The sequence below is a fragment of the Chelonia mydas genome, chromosome 3 (genome assembly GCF_015237465.2).
Source record: "Chelonia mydas isolate rCheMyd1 chromosome 3, rCheMyd1.pri.v2, whole genome shotgun sequence".
Taxonomy (NCBI): domain Eukaryota; kingdom Metazoa; phylum Chordata; order Testudines; family Cheloniidae; genus Chelonia; species Chelonia mydas.
The window spans coordinates 54,948,053-54,964,668 of NC_057851.1; the positions used below are offsets into that span (position 1 = coordinate 54,948,053).

A 16,616-nucleotide genomic window follows, 5' to 3' on the forward strand; every position below is an offset into this window, starting at 1 on the left:
ATTGACAGTTCTGTAGCTTGGGCTTCTGTAGCCCATCCATTCTTCACATGGTTTGGTGCAGTGTTCGTAGCTGGGAGCAGGGGGAGACGAGACCATCAGTGCTCACCTTGAAGGAAGTGAAATAACCCCATCTCCCTAATTCCCTCTTTATTTCTCTCCATATAACTCACCTCATCCACAGTTACTCCCCATTTCCTCCTGCCAGGTAAAGTTCTCTCATCAGTCAGATACAATGAAAAGTTGAGGAAAATTGCAGTGCTGAGGTCAGAGAGCTTTTGAGCTCCTGAAAGCCTGCTGCTGCTCCATAGCTGCTGTTCCCCATCTCTGTCTGCACCTTGCTGTCAAGAGCAGGGCCTATCCCAAGAGAAAGTTCTAGTGCTGCATTGCTCCACACAGATGGGGAGGGAGACAGCCCTTGGGGCTATATATCTCAGAACAGCTTAATCCTCTGCCTCCAGGGGACCTTGCAGGCACATATTCACTACTACTTCTCTCTTCCTTCTATGTGTAGAATCTGCCACTGGGAGTAGATGCTGGTACTACTATGCCCCGTGCAAAAACTAATATAGAAGCTTTGAGCAAATAAGTAGAGCTCTGATAAAAACTTTATTTTCAGCAAGCTGAATAATATTTTGCAATTCTTTTGTTTTAATGAACAAAAGAAATGAATAAAAATGCATGCAAAATAACCAGCTTGTGGGCTGATGAACATTTTACCAAGAGGAGATTCTCCCTTTTGAGTTCTCTTTGTCAGTGTAGTTGAGAGAACAGGTGATCCAGAGTTGCTTGAGGTGGAGAAAGAGAAGCAGGGAAACTTAATGTAGCAAGTGGTCTGTTCTCAGCTCCTTTCTTACTAACTGGGATGGAGTGCAGCAGCTGTCCTATATCGGCTAAGTAATTATGTACTGGCACTTGATCCAAGTCTTCCTTTATATGGCTATGCTTTTTCAGTAATGCTCTGAGTACTCATCCAAATGAGACTTCCCTTTTTACATTACTATTGCCCTCTTTGAGAATTTGTTCCCTCCTGCTCCTGATTTATCAGATCTGCAAACTTTTGAATTCCGAAACGAGCAAGAGTGATGGGAAACTAGTATTTTATATATATTTTCATAAGTTTACATTGATTTGGAGTGGCAGGACACCGGGAAGAAAGACGTAAACTTTATTTAAAAACTGGAGCTTTTTATTCACCAGAATAGCAATACCTTCCTTTTGATCTGCAGTTTGTGTATTGCATATGCCTTTCCATGCCAAAAGGTTGGAAGAAGTGTCAGCTGCTGATTCAAAAGAACAAACAGCCGAGGGCTGGAATAATACATCTGTTTTATTTCCTCCTTCTCACTTTATCTACCATATAGACAGACATCTGCTATTAGCTCTGTTCTGAATCTGATTCTCTAAATTAGTTAGTGCTAAGTGTCCAGAGGATGCAATGTTTCAGGTTTTGAAATCTGTTTCTGTTCCACAAAAGCTTCCAGCTGTTTTTGTGAGAACAGAATTGTGTAGAGGGTTCTGCCGAGAGAGAGAGAAAGACAGGGATTAGGGCAGTGGGCTGGAATGCAGAAGACCCATGGTTCAAGTCGCTGCTGTGGCTGATTCAGAGTGAGCTGGGATGAAGAACTCTCAATCAGACCACATAGGAACTTGAGCATAGGTCTCCCTCATCCCAGGTAAGTACCTTAACTACCTGGCTATAGAGCATCAGAGCAAGTCTTTTTTTTTTTTTTCTGTATCATGGACCCCAAAACCTGCCTGACCAAATCTTTGTCAAAACTGATAATCTCCATGAAACAGCCCATTTTGTTGAGCATCCGATGTAGTGAGCTGTAGCTCATGAAAGCTTATGCTCAAATAAATTTGTTAGTCTCTAAGGTTCCACAAGTCCTCCTCTTCTTTTTGCAGCTCTACTCAGCTTGACTTTATAAAATGTCTGCTCCTGGTTCTTCCATAGCTGGAATTCGTATGAGGTCCTGAACAAGATCTGTTGGATCCAGCAAATGTTCAAAAACATTCAATATTAGCTGCATTAATGAATGAATTTTACAGACTGTAGGTTTGATAACATAAGGAATGAGGTAGCAACTGTATCCTGGGTTAATAAACTCCATGACTACTGGGTTCATTCCCCACAATATAGTTATTGCCATTTTAGCAGCAAACACTCTCAATGGCTCTTAGTAATATTGACATATCTAATAATTAGTTGAGATGTAAGTGGAGTGAAAATATTTCTTATTTAACTGAAAGAGAAGTTGATCAATTTGGAAAAGCATGAGTGAAAAGTGAGGTGAAATCAAAAACTTAACTTTTGTGTGTGTGGATCAGTGGTGAATTGAGTGGGTTCAGAGCACAGGGATTTGGATATTGTTCATGTACTGAAAACTGTTATGTAGTTTAGGTAGGTTACCATATGGCATTCCTTTGTGCTGATTGGCTGAAACTGATAAATGATAGTGCTTGTAGCATAACGTAATGCTTCTCAACACGTGTGTAGAACAGGGTCTAACACTTGCTTCTTGACAGGAGAGAATGTGGAGGAGATAGGTTCATTACAATTGATGCAGAATGTGAGGGAAAGAATGTCTGACTACCATGTGTGTTCCCATAGTTCTAAGGAATCTTTCTGGAGATTAATATTAGATGAAAGTGTTTGGTTCTGTCCTAACAATCATTATCATGTTGTTGCTGCACTGTAAATGTAAGTAATAACTTGTTTCAGAGAAGTACTGCATTTTCACCCCACCCCACAATTTAAACTGAATCCAGGAATTTGACTTCTTAAAAATCAACAACATTAATGTAACAGCAGACTAGGAGATCTCTGTGACTTTATCCAGTCATTTTTTTCTTTTGCAGAAACCTGTCAGAAAGTTTATAAATACAGATGAAGTACTATTCATAAATGAAGTTTTAGAATAATATATTACCAGGAAGGATTATAGTAAAACTAATATATGATGGTACGAATGTGAGCCACAGCTACAGCCTGTGTATATTGTACAATAGGTAGCTGTATAATACTCCTGGGGGGATTCTGCGCCACAGCGCATGCAGAGAATTTATGTCCCTCACAGATTTCTTTGATTCCCCACAGAAAAATGACTTTCTGACAGGGAAGCAAAAGGAAGCTACTAGAGCAGTCATGCAACCCCCCCTCGCCCCAGCAGTATGTTTCAGGGGCATAGGGCAGCCAGCAGAGAGGTAAATTATTGTGGGGCAGGAGGTGGGACTGGGGAAGACCCGGCTGGTGGCTACTAGCCTGCGCCGGGCTCAGTTGCTAGTCCCGGCTGGGCTGGGGAGGACAGGACTTCCTCTTCCCTTGCACGGCATCCATGGCCCAGTCAGATACACCCTCAGATTTCTCCCCTGGCTGAAGGAACCTCTGCAAACTTCCCCAACCTCCCCCTGCTTCCTGTACCCATTGCTCCTCAGCTGCAGGGGGGAGGGATCCCTGTACAGGGAGCTGCTCCCCATCCACCCAACCCCTGTGCATCCAGACCCTCACACACAGACCCTCCTGCCGAGCCTCACCCCCCACACTCAGAACCCCCTCTGATGAACCCCACTCCCCCTGCACCTGGACCACCCCAAAAGCCACCCACACCTAGATCCCCACCCCACCAAACACCAACCAGCTGCATCTGGACCCCCACTGTGCCCCCCACACCCATGCTCCCCTGCCGAGCTCTATCTCTCCCACACCCAGCACCCCCTGCTGAGCCCCAACCACTTTCACCTGGACCCCCTGAAGAGTCCCATTACTATTGTACCCAGAACCTCCCAAGAAGCCTCTGTGCATCCAGATCCCCCCCGCATTCGGATCCCCCACTGAGCCACCTGCACTGAGATTGCCCCACACAGAACCCTCTCAACCCTCACCTGGCTCCCCCCGACACTAAGCCCCTCCACACTTGGATACTGCCTTGCTGAATCTGCCTGCCCACACCTGGTGCACCTGGCACAGAGGGGCAGGCCCCGGGGTGTTTCTGGGCAGGCCCAGTTCTTGTGCTGTGTCAGGGTTGGGTACAGCCTCACTGCTGAGTCCATGTCCCAGGGGGAGCTGTACAGTGATCTACCACCACTGTGCAGCCAATGGCCTGTGCTCCCCAATGCCATTCTGGAGCCTCCACATTTATTTGACAAATAAAATTTGCAGAATTTTAAAATATTGTGCGTAGAATTTTTATTTTTTTGGTGCAGAATTTATAATTTTTTGGTGCAGAATGCCCTTGGGAGTAATAAGAGCACATGCACATACCTGCAACTATCACCCGTCTCAGAGGAAAATAACTAAAATACTTGGCAAGGCTAAAATACATAATTTATGTATGCCATGCTGCTCAAAGCCAAAGGTTGAGGGCAGAATATATAACTGAAGGTTATAATTTTACCCCATTTTTTGCAGTTACCTCTTAGACCAAGTTTTTGTATTAATGTCATTAACTTTGTGAGGATTTCCTCCCCCCATTTGATTTCCCACATTTTTTGATCTGGGGAAAGACTCTGATGCTCTCTGAATTCCGAGCATAATCTCTTATTTTGAAAACAAGGGCAGGCTCTTTGCATCTCTTTCTCTTCCCCTCCCCCAGCGCCAGCAGTAGCATCTTTTTGGACTAGGGAAAGTCTTCAGGGGAATGTTCAGACTTCAGGAAAGAGGATCAGGTAGTATCTTGGGGGGAGAGATGGACTCTGTGAACTATCATATCCTCTGGAGGAGGTCTTTCTTTTGATCCTTCTGCAAGAAATGTCTTCAGATGAAAAGCTGGACTCTGCTCCCTGGTCAGTGGATGTCTGGTTTATTTCCTGTCTCCGCCAGGATACTTCAAAGCTGGTATCTCTCTCTTCCAGGGGCCATCTGGACCAGCTCATCTCCCTATCAGTGGCCTGTCAGGGAGAAGTACAGGGTCAGAATATCCGAATCTTTTTGCTGCTAATATTATCCCATTGGCCACACTTTATGTCAGTAATGACATGAGGTGTCAACTATTGCTTCTGGAGTATTTACGAGATGAGAAAGCATGTTTAAGGCAATATTCCATGTGTATTTTTGGTCATATGACCAAGAATTATAGGGGTTTTACAGTAATTTAATTACTAAATTAAATATATATATACTCTGTGTTACCAATAACTTTGTATTATTAAAGATGAAAGAATTGTAACAATCTAATTCACTTAATTTTTTTATACTTACTGTGTTTCTCTAACTTTGGAGATGAAAATAAGTAGTTAATTCCACTCTAGTTTCTAGACAGTTTCACACTATTATAGTTCTGCAACATCTAATTTACTGCAGACACATGTTTATTATTATACTAAAGAACAAAACTGTTTCCATGAAGGAAACATTTTTGTTGGTTTCAGGTTTGGGAAAAGCTTAAATTACATTTTTGGCCAAAATTGACCAGAAATTGTTCCTTTAATCAATAAACGTGCTTTTAAAAAAATCCCAGAGATATACATATTCCCATTTCTCTTACTTATGTTAAAAATCATGAAATATACCCATATTTTGTAATGCTGATACATGACTATATTTAGTATTATATATTTATTTTAGTAGAAATAACTCTAAGGTTTATTAGAACGGGTTGAGAAGTTTTGCAAAATTTCTGATAGGTTTATTTTACATCCCGCTGTACTTAAATAGTCCATTAAAACTCAGTCAGTGTAATAGTGCTAAACAGAAATAATAGCTGCAGCAATGGAATTGATTATTTTGATGCCTGAGTTTGACCCTGTTTCTCTGTGTCAGCTTTAAGGGGACACAACATTTATTTCAAACTGTCTGCAGAGAGGAAGCAGCATTTTTGCATCTTGTTTCCTGAGACAGTTAACTGTGGATTCTTAAAATCATCAATGGCTCCTATAAGTCTCTTTAAGATTGTACTGAGCATGTATAGACTAATGCAGTAATCGATGCTAGCACTACACTGCAGAGATTTGTTTTGATGACAGCAGCTCTTATGGGTTTGCTTGATATCGCTATTGTAGAATATTTGACATGCAGAATAATCTGGTTTACAATCAGAATGCAAGGACCATAGGGACTTTCCTTTGCACTAAAGTGGATTTTTGATTGCATTACGAGTTTGCTACCCTTGCAAGCTGGACTTCGGCAACCTGCTAGATGCCAGTTGTGCTTATTTAACCACTCTGTTGCTGATGCTGCTATGTTTGCTGTTTTTCTCCAGTTTCTACTCCACACGTTGCAGTCAGGGACAGGTAAACAATTGGTACTGTAGCACTGATATTATAGATGTATGTAAAATATTTCATATATGCAGTTTGAGTGGGGAAAGGTCATGTCCTCAGCATGTAAAATATTAATTATAATTAATTTTCATCTTAAACAGAAAATAAGGAACCATTTTGCTTTTAAGTCTGTTTTTCAGTTACATTCTTCTTTTAAAAACATGTATAGTAAATATAATTTGGTACATTAGTGACATTATGTGGCATAATTTTTCAGACAAGAATCTGAATTTAGACAATCCATACCAAAATTTAAATGCATTTCTGAAAAATAATAATAATCTCATTGACTCATAAATATATTGCATGTTGGAGAAGTCATGGATAAAGAATTCAGAAGACTGACCTTCAGGAAACTAATAGTTATTCAGGTATATTATTTTTAGCTAATCTGTTTGGCAGAAGACAATTGATGTGTCCCCTGAATTATGCTGTGTTTAATAGATTTCATAGCCTTCATTTATTCAAAATGGAATGAGCTTCTATTTTTTTATGTTGTGTATAATTTTAGAAAATATTTTATAGCATATATGTAAAACAAAGGCACATTAATTTAATTCATGATTATGATGATTTAATAAGAAGTTATTACTTATATAGCACCATATATATGCATTGTACGTTATTAAACAGGGAAGGGCAGAGTCCATCTCCTAAAGAACTTACTGTCAAAATTAGGACAAGATTAGGAGGTAATAACTACACTGGTAAGGCTCAGAGAGGGAAATGTAAAAGTAAAGACAAAATGATCGTACAGGTACTTAGGATACATGTATGCTGCAAAACAACCTCCAGTGTAGGGAGTCTCAAAGACTGGTTTAATTGACTTGGGTTTGTGGGACTTGCACTGCAGGTCTAAAAATAGCAGTGCAGATACTTTGGCTTGGGCCTTCGCCCGGGCTCTGAGATCCTCCCCCCCAATGGGTTTCAGAGCCCAGAGTCCAACCTGAGTGGGAACATCTACAGGGCCATTTTTAGCTCTGTAGTGTGAGCCCCTAGCCAGTTGACCTGGGGTCTGAGAGAAGTGATGTAAAGGAGAAGGTGGAGGACTAGTAGATGGGATCAGGAAGGGGATTTCAGGTATAATGGTTGCACACAAAAAAGCATGGAGGAGGAAATGGAAGATCACACAGAGTTTGTCTTTTCTAAGATTTTAATCATGTTAGTTAACACGTTAAAACAATTAAAAATCCGGCTGTGAAATCCCGGTCTTACTGAAATCAATGGAAATTTTGCCATTAACATCAATGGAGCCAGAATTTCACCCCAGTGTAGAAAAGCCCAAAAGGGACACTCAGATAAGCACCTTCAAGTGTGGGACAGGAGATAAACAGTTATGTCAAAGGAGCCAAGTTGTGGAGGGCCTTGAAGGGGAGAGAGAGAGGGTGTTGAATTTAATTTAGAATGCAGTTGGGAGCCAGTAAAAATTTTTGGTGAGTTGTTGGTCGGGAGCGGAGGGAAATACAGTTGCAGTGGTGAACAAAGTAAATATTTTTTTCAGGAGATGAGTTAGAGGTGAAAATAAGGCAAATTTCAGGAAGGCCAAAGAGGTAGAGATTGCGGTAGTCCAGGTGTGAGCTCATCAAAGCCTGTACAAGTACTAGTGATAGAGAGGAATGTTCATATTTTGGAGATAAAATTGGCATGATTTAGTGACAGTGTCTGTGTCAGTATACAGAGAGAGACAAGTTAAGAATGACCCAAATATTTAGTATCTGTAGGTCACGGAGTATAGTGAAATTGTCAACAGTAAAGGAGGAAAGAGGTGGCATAACATGTATTTGAGCTGGTGGGTGGACACCAAAAAAGATGTGTCAGAGACAATCAGAGTTCTCAGTCTGAATGGGGGGAAAGGTGTGGAGAGGAAGACATAAGGATAATTAAAGCCATGTGAATGGATGAAATTGCCTAGGGTAGAGTTTAGAGGGTAAAATTGAATGGAAGAGGTTGAACAGCAATCAAAAGAGATGCTGAAGAAACAATTTGAAGAAACAGCCATAATAAAGGTTAACATGAAGGTTAGAAATGGAGAGCAGCCCTTGGATGAGAACCTAACTTCTTCTCTGCCCCCTTTACTCCAGATAAACTGCTGAGAGCAGCATAAAGAGTCCTAAAAGCCCTATATCAAGCTAAATAAGATCCCTTCAGTGCGGGCGGTACACGATACAGCCATAAGGCTCCCTCCCAAGGGCCTATATCAAGGCTTGGCATAAGAAGAGTGTGGGGATGGGGCTGGGAGGGTGAGAGGGGCTGCACCAAGTTACACTGAGGGCCTCTCCTGACCCTGGAGCCGCCCAGGATTGGGAGGGTTCAAAAGTGATTTAAAGCCACTTTAGCTCCTACCCCACCTTCTGAGCTGCAAGTTCTGTGCTATGCCTCATAGAGGTGTAACCCACACACTTCCCCGGGTGTGGTGCTCTGTCCCATCTAGTGGTACCGAGACCACTTAGATTAGAGAGAGACCATGTACAGAGAGATTAATGAGAGAGAATAATGAGTCTAGGATGGAAGAATCCCATACACCGCTACAGGCTGGGGACTGACTGGCTAAGCAGCAGTTCTGCAGAAAAGGACCTGGGGATTACAGTGGATGAAAAGCTGGATATCAGTCAACAGGTATATTGCCAAGAAGGCTAATGGCATATTGGGCTGCATTAGTAGGAGCATAGCCAGCAGATCGAGGGAAGTGATTATTCCCCTCTATTCGGCACTGGTGAGGCCACATCTGGAGTACTGCGTTCAGTTTGGGGCCTCCCACTACAGAAAGGATGTGGACAAATTGGAGAGTCCAGTGGAGGGCAACAAAAATGATTAGAAGCTGGGGCACATGACTTAAAAAGAGAGGCTGAGGAAACTGGGCTTGTTTAGTATGTAGAAGAGAAGAGTGAGGGGGGATTTGATAGCAGCCTTCAACTACCTGAAGGGGGGTTCCAAAGAGGATGGAGCTTGGCTGTTCTCAGTGGTGGCAGATGACAGAACAAAGAGCAATGGTCTGAAGTTGCAGTGCGGGAGGTCTGCAACTTAGGAAACACTATTTCACTAGGAGGGTGGTGAAGCACTGTAATGGGTTACCTAGGGAGGTGGTGGAATCTCCATTCTTAGAGGTTTTTAAGGCCCGGCTTGACAAAGCCCTGGCTGGGATGATTTAGTTGGTGTTGGTCCTGCCTTGAGCAGGGGGTTGGATTAGATAACCTTCTGAGGTCTCTTCCAACCCTAATCTTCTATGATTCTGTGCTCTATAGCCTTAGCTAAGAGCTTTTAGTGGCTTTTAGTTCATGCAGTAAAGGCTTATGCATTTAGTTCCAGAGGTCTCAGGTTCGATCCTACCAACCGACGACCGGCGTCTATCGGTGTTACAGAGGCATAGGGCAGAATCTCACCCCTTCAATAAATGGTCATTGGATGAAATCTTGAACAAGGGCAGGTGAAGTGAAGGAAAAGGAATGGAAGCTGGATTGTAGGAGATCAAAAAGATAGTAAGAGAAGGGAACAGGAATACCCAGCGTGCTTGAGAGTTTAGCAATGAACAGAGAGAAGGAAATGGGGATTGCATTTAGAGAGGGAGATGGATTAAGAGATAGTGATTGATGTTAGCAGAGACAAGTGTGTATTTTGCCAGAGGAGAGAAAGTGATTGAGGTCATGGGGGTGGGGTCAGCATTAGGAAAGGAGCAGAGAAGATCAGGAGGTAGGATGGGATAGGATCAAGAAAGCAGATTGAAGGGGATGGTGGTTAAGAGAAGCTTGCACACTTCAGAGTCAGATACCAGGATAAAGCAGAGAAGTGTGAGAGGCATGGACAAAAGGGGTTTGAAGAGAACCTAGAAGGGAGTTCACGCTGGGTGGTATCCATTATAACTTTGAAAAAATCAACAAGATCCTGGGAAGTGATGGAAATGGAGGAAGCAGCTGGGAGAGGGCTTAAGAAAACAGATGGGAAAAGGTGATGAGAGTTGTGGGCAAGAGACACAATATAAAGTTTTTTTGTCAAGGAAGATGGCCAGGCTAAATGAAAATGCCTCGACCCAGATCCTGGTGTGGATTTGCAGAGACTCTGGCCTGTATTTCCTACTCACAGAAAGACAGGCTGGGGGACCATAGAGTGTGAGATGTGCCTGCTTGTGGAATCTCTCAGGAAGCAGGTGGGAGAGCTACAGGAGGAGGTGGCTAGGCTGAAGAGCATTCGTGCACACGAGGATTTCCTTGACAATATTCATAAGGAGACTTCCAAGGCTGAGGACACTATCCAGCTAGAGAGGACTGCTGTCATGCCACTGGGGGAGGAGGATAAGGCTCTGGTACAGGGAGGACACTGGCTGCTGGTTACTTCTAGCAGCAGGCATTGCTCCACCCCTACTCCCAACCCACCCACCATGGTGATTGAAAACCAATATGCTGCCCTGGCAATGAGCGATGAGGAATCACCCCCAAAGGCGGAGGAGAAGAAGTCATGTACCCCCAAGGCTGGGAGTATCACAGCCACCACTCCCAGGAGGAAATGTAGGTTAGTGGTGGTTGGAGACTCTCTTCTAAGGGGGACGGAGGCACCCATCTGTCTCCCTGATATGGCATCCTGGGAGATACGCTGCCTACCAGGGGCCTGTATCTGAGATGTTACGGATGGATTGTTGAGGATCATCCGGCCCTCTGACTACTAACCCATGCTACTCATCCGTGTGGGCACTAATGATATGTGAGGTATGACCCTCAGCAGATCATAAGTGACGATAGGGCTCTGGGAGTAAGGGTGAGGGAGTTGGGAGCACAGGTGGTGTTCTTTTCAGTCTTTCCCATCAAGGGTAGGGGCCTCAGGAGAGACAGATGCATCCTGGAGGTGAATGCGTGGCTGCAAGGATGGTGTCGCAGGAGGGCTTCAGCTTCCTTGACCACGGGGTGCTGTTCCAGGAAGAAGGACTGCTAAACAGAGATGGGGTCCACCTATCGAGGAAGGGGAAGAGCATATTTGGCTACAGATTGGCTAAACTAGTGAGGAGGGCTTTAAACTAGGTTCGACAGGGCAGGTGACCAAAGCCCACAGGTAAGTCAAAAACAAGGAGACCTGGGAGAAGGGTCGGAATCTGGGGGAAGCATGGGCTGTTATAGCAGAAATAAGGGAAAGACAAGACAAAACTGGGGGGGTAAAAATCGAATCAGTATCTTAGATGTCTGTATACTTATGCGAGAAGTATGGGGAATAAGCAGGAATAATTTGAAATGCTAGTAAATAAACACAACTATGACATAGTTGGCACGGAGACTTGGTGGGTTAATACACGGCTGGAATATTGGTATAGAAGGATACAACTTGCTCAGGAAGGACAGGCAGGGAAAAAAAAGGGAGGAGGTGTTGGGTTATATATATAAAAATGTACACACTTGGACCGAGGTTGAAATAGAAATAAGAGACAGACTTGTTGAAAGTCTCTGGGTAAGGATAAAAGGTTGATGTCATGGTAGGGGTCTACTACAGATCACCAAGCCAAGAAGAAGAGATGGATGAGGTTTTTTTAAAACAACTAACAAAATCATCCAAAGCACAGGACTTGGTGGTGATGGGGGACTTCAACCAGTGGTGAACTGGAGCTGGTTCGCACTGTTTTGCTGGAACCGGTTGTTAAATTTAGAAGCCCTTTTAGAACCAGTTGTTCCCCCCAAGGGACAACCGGTTCTAAAAGGGCTTCTAAATTTAACAACCGGCCAAAAGTGGTGCCTTAGGCACCGACTCCATGGGTGCTCCGGGGCTGGAGCACCCACGGGGAAAATTTGGTGGGTGCAGAGCCCCCACCGGCAACTCCCTGCCCTGCACCCGGCCACATCTCACATCCGCTCTGCCTCCACCTCCGCCCCTGAGTTACGCTCCGCCCAGCTCCGCTTCTCCTCCCCCAGCTTCCCGCGAATCAGCTGTTTGCGCGGGAAACCTGGGAGGGCTGAGAAGCAAGCAGCGGCTTTGCGCTCAGGCCCAAGAAGGCGGAGCGGAGGGGAGCTGGGGCGGGGGGGTGCGAGGAGGGCCACCCGCGCCACAGCAGGTAACCCAGAGGAGCGGGAGTGTGCAGGGGAACCGCTCCCCGCCCCAGCTCACCTCTGCCTCCCTGGGCCTGAATGTGAAGCCACTGCTTGCTTCTCAGCCCTCTCAGGGTTCCCACGCGAACAGCTGATTCACGGGAAGCCGGGGGGGGTGGTGTGGCAGAGAAGCAGAGTGCGGTGGCGCGTTCAGAGGCGGAGGTGAGGGGAGCTGGGGCTGGGCAGGGGGCGGGGTGGGGAACTGCGGGGGGGGTGGTCTGCACCCACCAAATTTTCCCAGTGGGTGCTCCAGCCCCAGAGCACCCACGGAGTTGGTGCGTAAGGTGCCACTTTTGATGTAACCATGGGGGGAGCGGCCGCTCTCCCGCTCCCCACTAGCTATGCTATCCTGCCCCTAGGAGCCAGAAGGACCTGCCGGATGCTTCCTGGGAGCTGCCCCAGGTAAGCAACACCAGGACTCCCCATCTCGCCCCCCGGCAGGTCCCTCTGGCTCTTAGGGGCGGGGTGGGCACGCACTACGGTGGCCCATGAGACCCTCCTGCCTGGTTCTGGGGGCAATCAGGGGACAGGGGAGGAGGGTGGATGGGGCAGCGGTCCGGTGGGGGGCATCAAGGAACGCGGGGGGTTGGATGGGTCAGGAGTCCCGGGGGGCGGGGGTGGGCCACGACCCCCTCGTGGGGTGAGGAGGGAACAGGTTGTTAAGATTTTGGCAGCTCATCACTGACTTCAACCATCCAGACATCTGTTGGGAAAATATCACAGCAGGGCACAGATTATCCAGCAAGTTCTTGGAGTGTATTGGAGATTTTTTTTATTTCAGAAGGTGGAGAAAGGTACTGGGGGGAGGCTGTTCTAGATTTGATTTTGACAAATAGGGAGGAACTGGTTGAGAATTTGAAAGTGGAAGGCGACTTGGGTGAAAGTGATCAAGAAATGGTAGAGTTCATGATTCTAAGGAGTGGTAGGAGGGAGAACAGCACAATAAAAACAATGGATTTCAAGAAGGCAGACTTTAGCAAACTCAGGGAGTTGGTAGGTAAAATCCCCTGGGAAGTAAGTCTAAGGGGAAAAACAACTGGAGACAGTTGGCAGTTTTTCAAAGACACATTATTAAGGGCACAAGAGCAAACTATCCCACTGCGTAGGATAGATAGGAAATATGGCAAGAGTCCACCCTGTCTTAACCAGGAGATCTTCAATGATCTAAAACTCAAAAAAGAGTCCTACAAAAAGTGGAAACTAGGTCAAATTACAAAGGATAAATATAAACAAATAACACAAGTATGTAGGGACAAAATTAGAAAAGCCAAGGCACAAAACGAGATCAAACTAGCTAGGGACATAAAAGGAAACAAGAAAACATTCTACAAATACATTAGAAGCAAGAGGAAGACCCAGGACAGAGTAGGCCCATTACTCAATGATGGGGGAAAGACAATAACAGAAAATGTGGAAATGGCAGAGGTACTTCTTTGTTTCGGTTTCTGCCAAGAAGGTTGGTGGCGATTGGCCGTCTAACATAGTGAATGCCAGTGAAAATGAGGTAGGTTCAGAGTCTAAAATAGGGAAAGAATAAGTCAAAAATTACTTAGACAAGTCAGATGTCTTCAGATCTCCAGGACCTGATGAAATGCATCCTAGAATACTCAAGGAGCTGACTAAGGAGATATCGGAGCCATGAGCAATTATCTTTGAAAAGTCATGGAAGACGAGAGATATTCCAGAAGACTGGAAAAGGGCAAATAAAGAGCCCATCTATAAAAAGGGAAATAAGGACAATCGGGTAATTATAGACCAGTCAGCTTAACTTCTGTACCCGGAAAGATAATGGAGAAAATAATTAAACAATCAATTTGCAAACACCTGGAAGATAATAAGGTGATAAATAACCATCAGCATGGATTTGTCAAGAACAAATCATGTCACACCAACCCGATTCCTTTATTTGATAGGATAACAAGCCCTGTTAGGGGGAAGGTGGTAGGTGTGGTATACCTTGACCTTTAGTAAGGCTTTTGATACTGTCTCGCATGACCTTCTCATAAACAAACTAGGGAAATACAACCTAGATGGAGCTACTTTAAGATGGGTGCATAACTGGTTGGAAAATCATTCCCGGAGAGTAGTTATCAGTGGTTCATAGTCATGCTGGAAGGGCATAATGAGTGCGGTCCAGCAGGGATTGGTTCTGGGTCCATTTTTGTTCAATATCTTCATCAATGATTTATATAATGGCATAGAGAGTACACTTATAAAGTTTGCGGACGATACCAAACTGGGAGGGGTTGCAAGTGCTTTGGAGGATAGGATTAAAATTCAAAATGCTCTGGACAAACTGGAGAAATGGTCTGAAGTAAATAGGATGAAATTCAATAAGGACAAGAAACAATGGGCTTAAATTGCAGCAGGGGCGGTTTAGGTTGGACATTAGGAAAAACTTCCTAACTGTCAGAGTGGTTAAACACTGGAATAAATTGCCTAGGGAGGTTGTGGAATCTCCATCATTGGGGATTTTTAAGAGCAGGTTGGACAAACACCTGTCAGGGATGGTCTAGATAATACTTAACCTGCCTTGAGTGCATATCCTCTCAAGGTCCCTTCCAGTTCTATGATTCTATGAAAAGAGGACATTCATAGTGGAGAAAATTCACAGTCTGTGGATTTGTTAACAGAGAGGTTTTGAGGTGTGGTCTGTGGGTAGCTGGCTAGTCAGATGGTGCAGATAAAATCATTTTAACTGTATTCCTAATACTAATTTTCTCTATAAGCAACTGCCTATTTGCCGGAGGGGTCATTGCAAATGGGAGGTGGTAGTCTCTGTAACTGTGACAGGAGGGGAGGTACTCCTGCTGATCATGAAGGAGGGGAAGTGTCCATGAGATAATCTTTGTACTAAAGTGTATTCTGATCTACGGAAAAGTATAAGAACCCCTTTTCTAATACAAGGAGTTCAGGAATCTAATGAAATCCAGTGGAAAACAACTTGTGCTAAAAGCTTATCAATACATGAAGGTCCATATGAAATTCTTGTCAGAAGTCTTTATATATATTGTGCATGTGTCTCCATGGTTCTTACAGAGCCCTCTCACCCAAAGGAAGGGATTTACAGTGGTTGCTGCAAAAAAGTTGACATTTTCTAACAGTGCCATACAGTAGTGGTGTATCTGAGGGCTTGTCTACTCCGAAAATTTAATCCAAATTAGCTAAAGATTAATTAAAAGTGGATTAGTTAGACTGCATTAAACCCCTATGTGGACACTCTCATTCAGAATTAAAATGACCTTAATTCAGTTTAGTTTAATTGTCCATGCGAGGGATTAACAAATCCACTTTAAATTGAAACCTTTAAAATAAGCCAAATTAAAGTCATTTTGATTCTGAATGAGGGGGTTTAATGTAGGGGGTTCATGTTCTGAAAATGGGTTTCCACTTTAAATCCACATTACATTCACACCTTTAGCTAATTTGATTAACTTTCCTGAGTGCTCCTGGGTAGACAAATGCTTAGATACAGCAATTGTTACCAATGCTAAAAATAGTAGAGTTAACTTCTAATGGCAACAACTATACTTCAAGCAAAGTCTATCTAAGTTTTCTTTGCCAAAAGACCTGGACACAGGTTGCCAACAATACCTTGCATTGTGGCATCCCACATACCTGGGTACATTGACAAGGGTTCCTTAAATAGATGGCTGTACTGTAGCCACAGAATACAACATTGTTCAAAGAAGGAAGTTACAAATCTTTGAAAGGCTGCCATCATAATGGGTGTACACATGCAGTGGTAGTGAGGTGATATACTTATTCTCTATTGGTTGCAATAAGGGTTCAAGCTGGAAAATGATTTAATTTTTAATCCCTTTGCCCTGCAGCTTTCCTCTTCAGTAGGTGGCTTTCCAAAGAGCTTACACTTGCCTGCAAGAGTGGGGGGGATGTTGGTAAGCAGCCACTGCCACTTTATAGAGAGCAGAAGGGGCTGCAAAAAGTACTTACACGTTCATATGATGTGAGGTACTGATACTGGAAGTGTTCATCCTAAGGATGGTCCTTAGCTCTTCCTTAAGGAATTGGGGACTGAATTTGGTCATGCTTAAGTATTTTTGGTTCATATGAATGGGCCACAACAATTTTGTTACTAACCTGCTTTGATATTATTATTTATTAGCTATATTGTGCCAAGCGCTTTATACTGTACAGATACATATAAAGAGCATCTCCCAAGAACTTAGTATGTAAACAGAGCATTACAAATAATGAGGTGAAACAAAAGCAAAGTGCTAAAATTGTTATAGTTGGTCCATGACTTGTTATTTCCATGTTATATATAAAAAAACCCAA

The 16,616-nt window shown here is 43.9% G+C and overlaps 1 protein-coding gene across 49 annotated transcripts in view; it reads left to right on the plus strand.

The window, feature by feature from the left end:
- The window catches only part of RIMS1 (regulating synaptic membrane exocytosis 1), a 489,881-nt gene that overhangs the window by 251,156 nt on the left and 222,109 nt on the right, over window positions 1-16,616 (plus strand). Inside the window, exon 1 of one of the 49 annotated variants that reach the window (XM_043542516.1) lies at window positions 5,951-6,228. The exons of 46 other annotated variants lie outside the window; for them this stretch is intronic. In XM_043542516.1, the coding sequence (XP_043398451.1) occupies window positions 6,177-6,228 (52 nt within the window). In that variant the 5' untranslated portion in view covers window positions 5,951-6,176. Of the gene's footprint in view, window positions 1-5,950; window positions 6,229-16,616 lie in introns of those variants that run through there. 2 more of the 49 variants (XM_043542513.1, XM_043542514.1) reach the window with 2 other exon arrangements.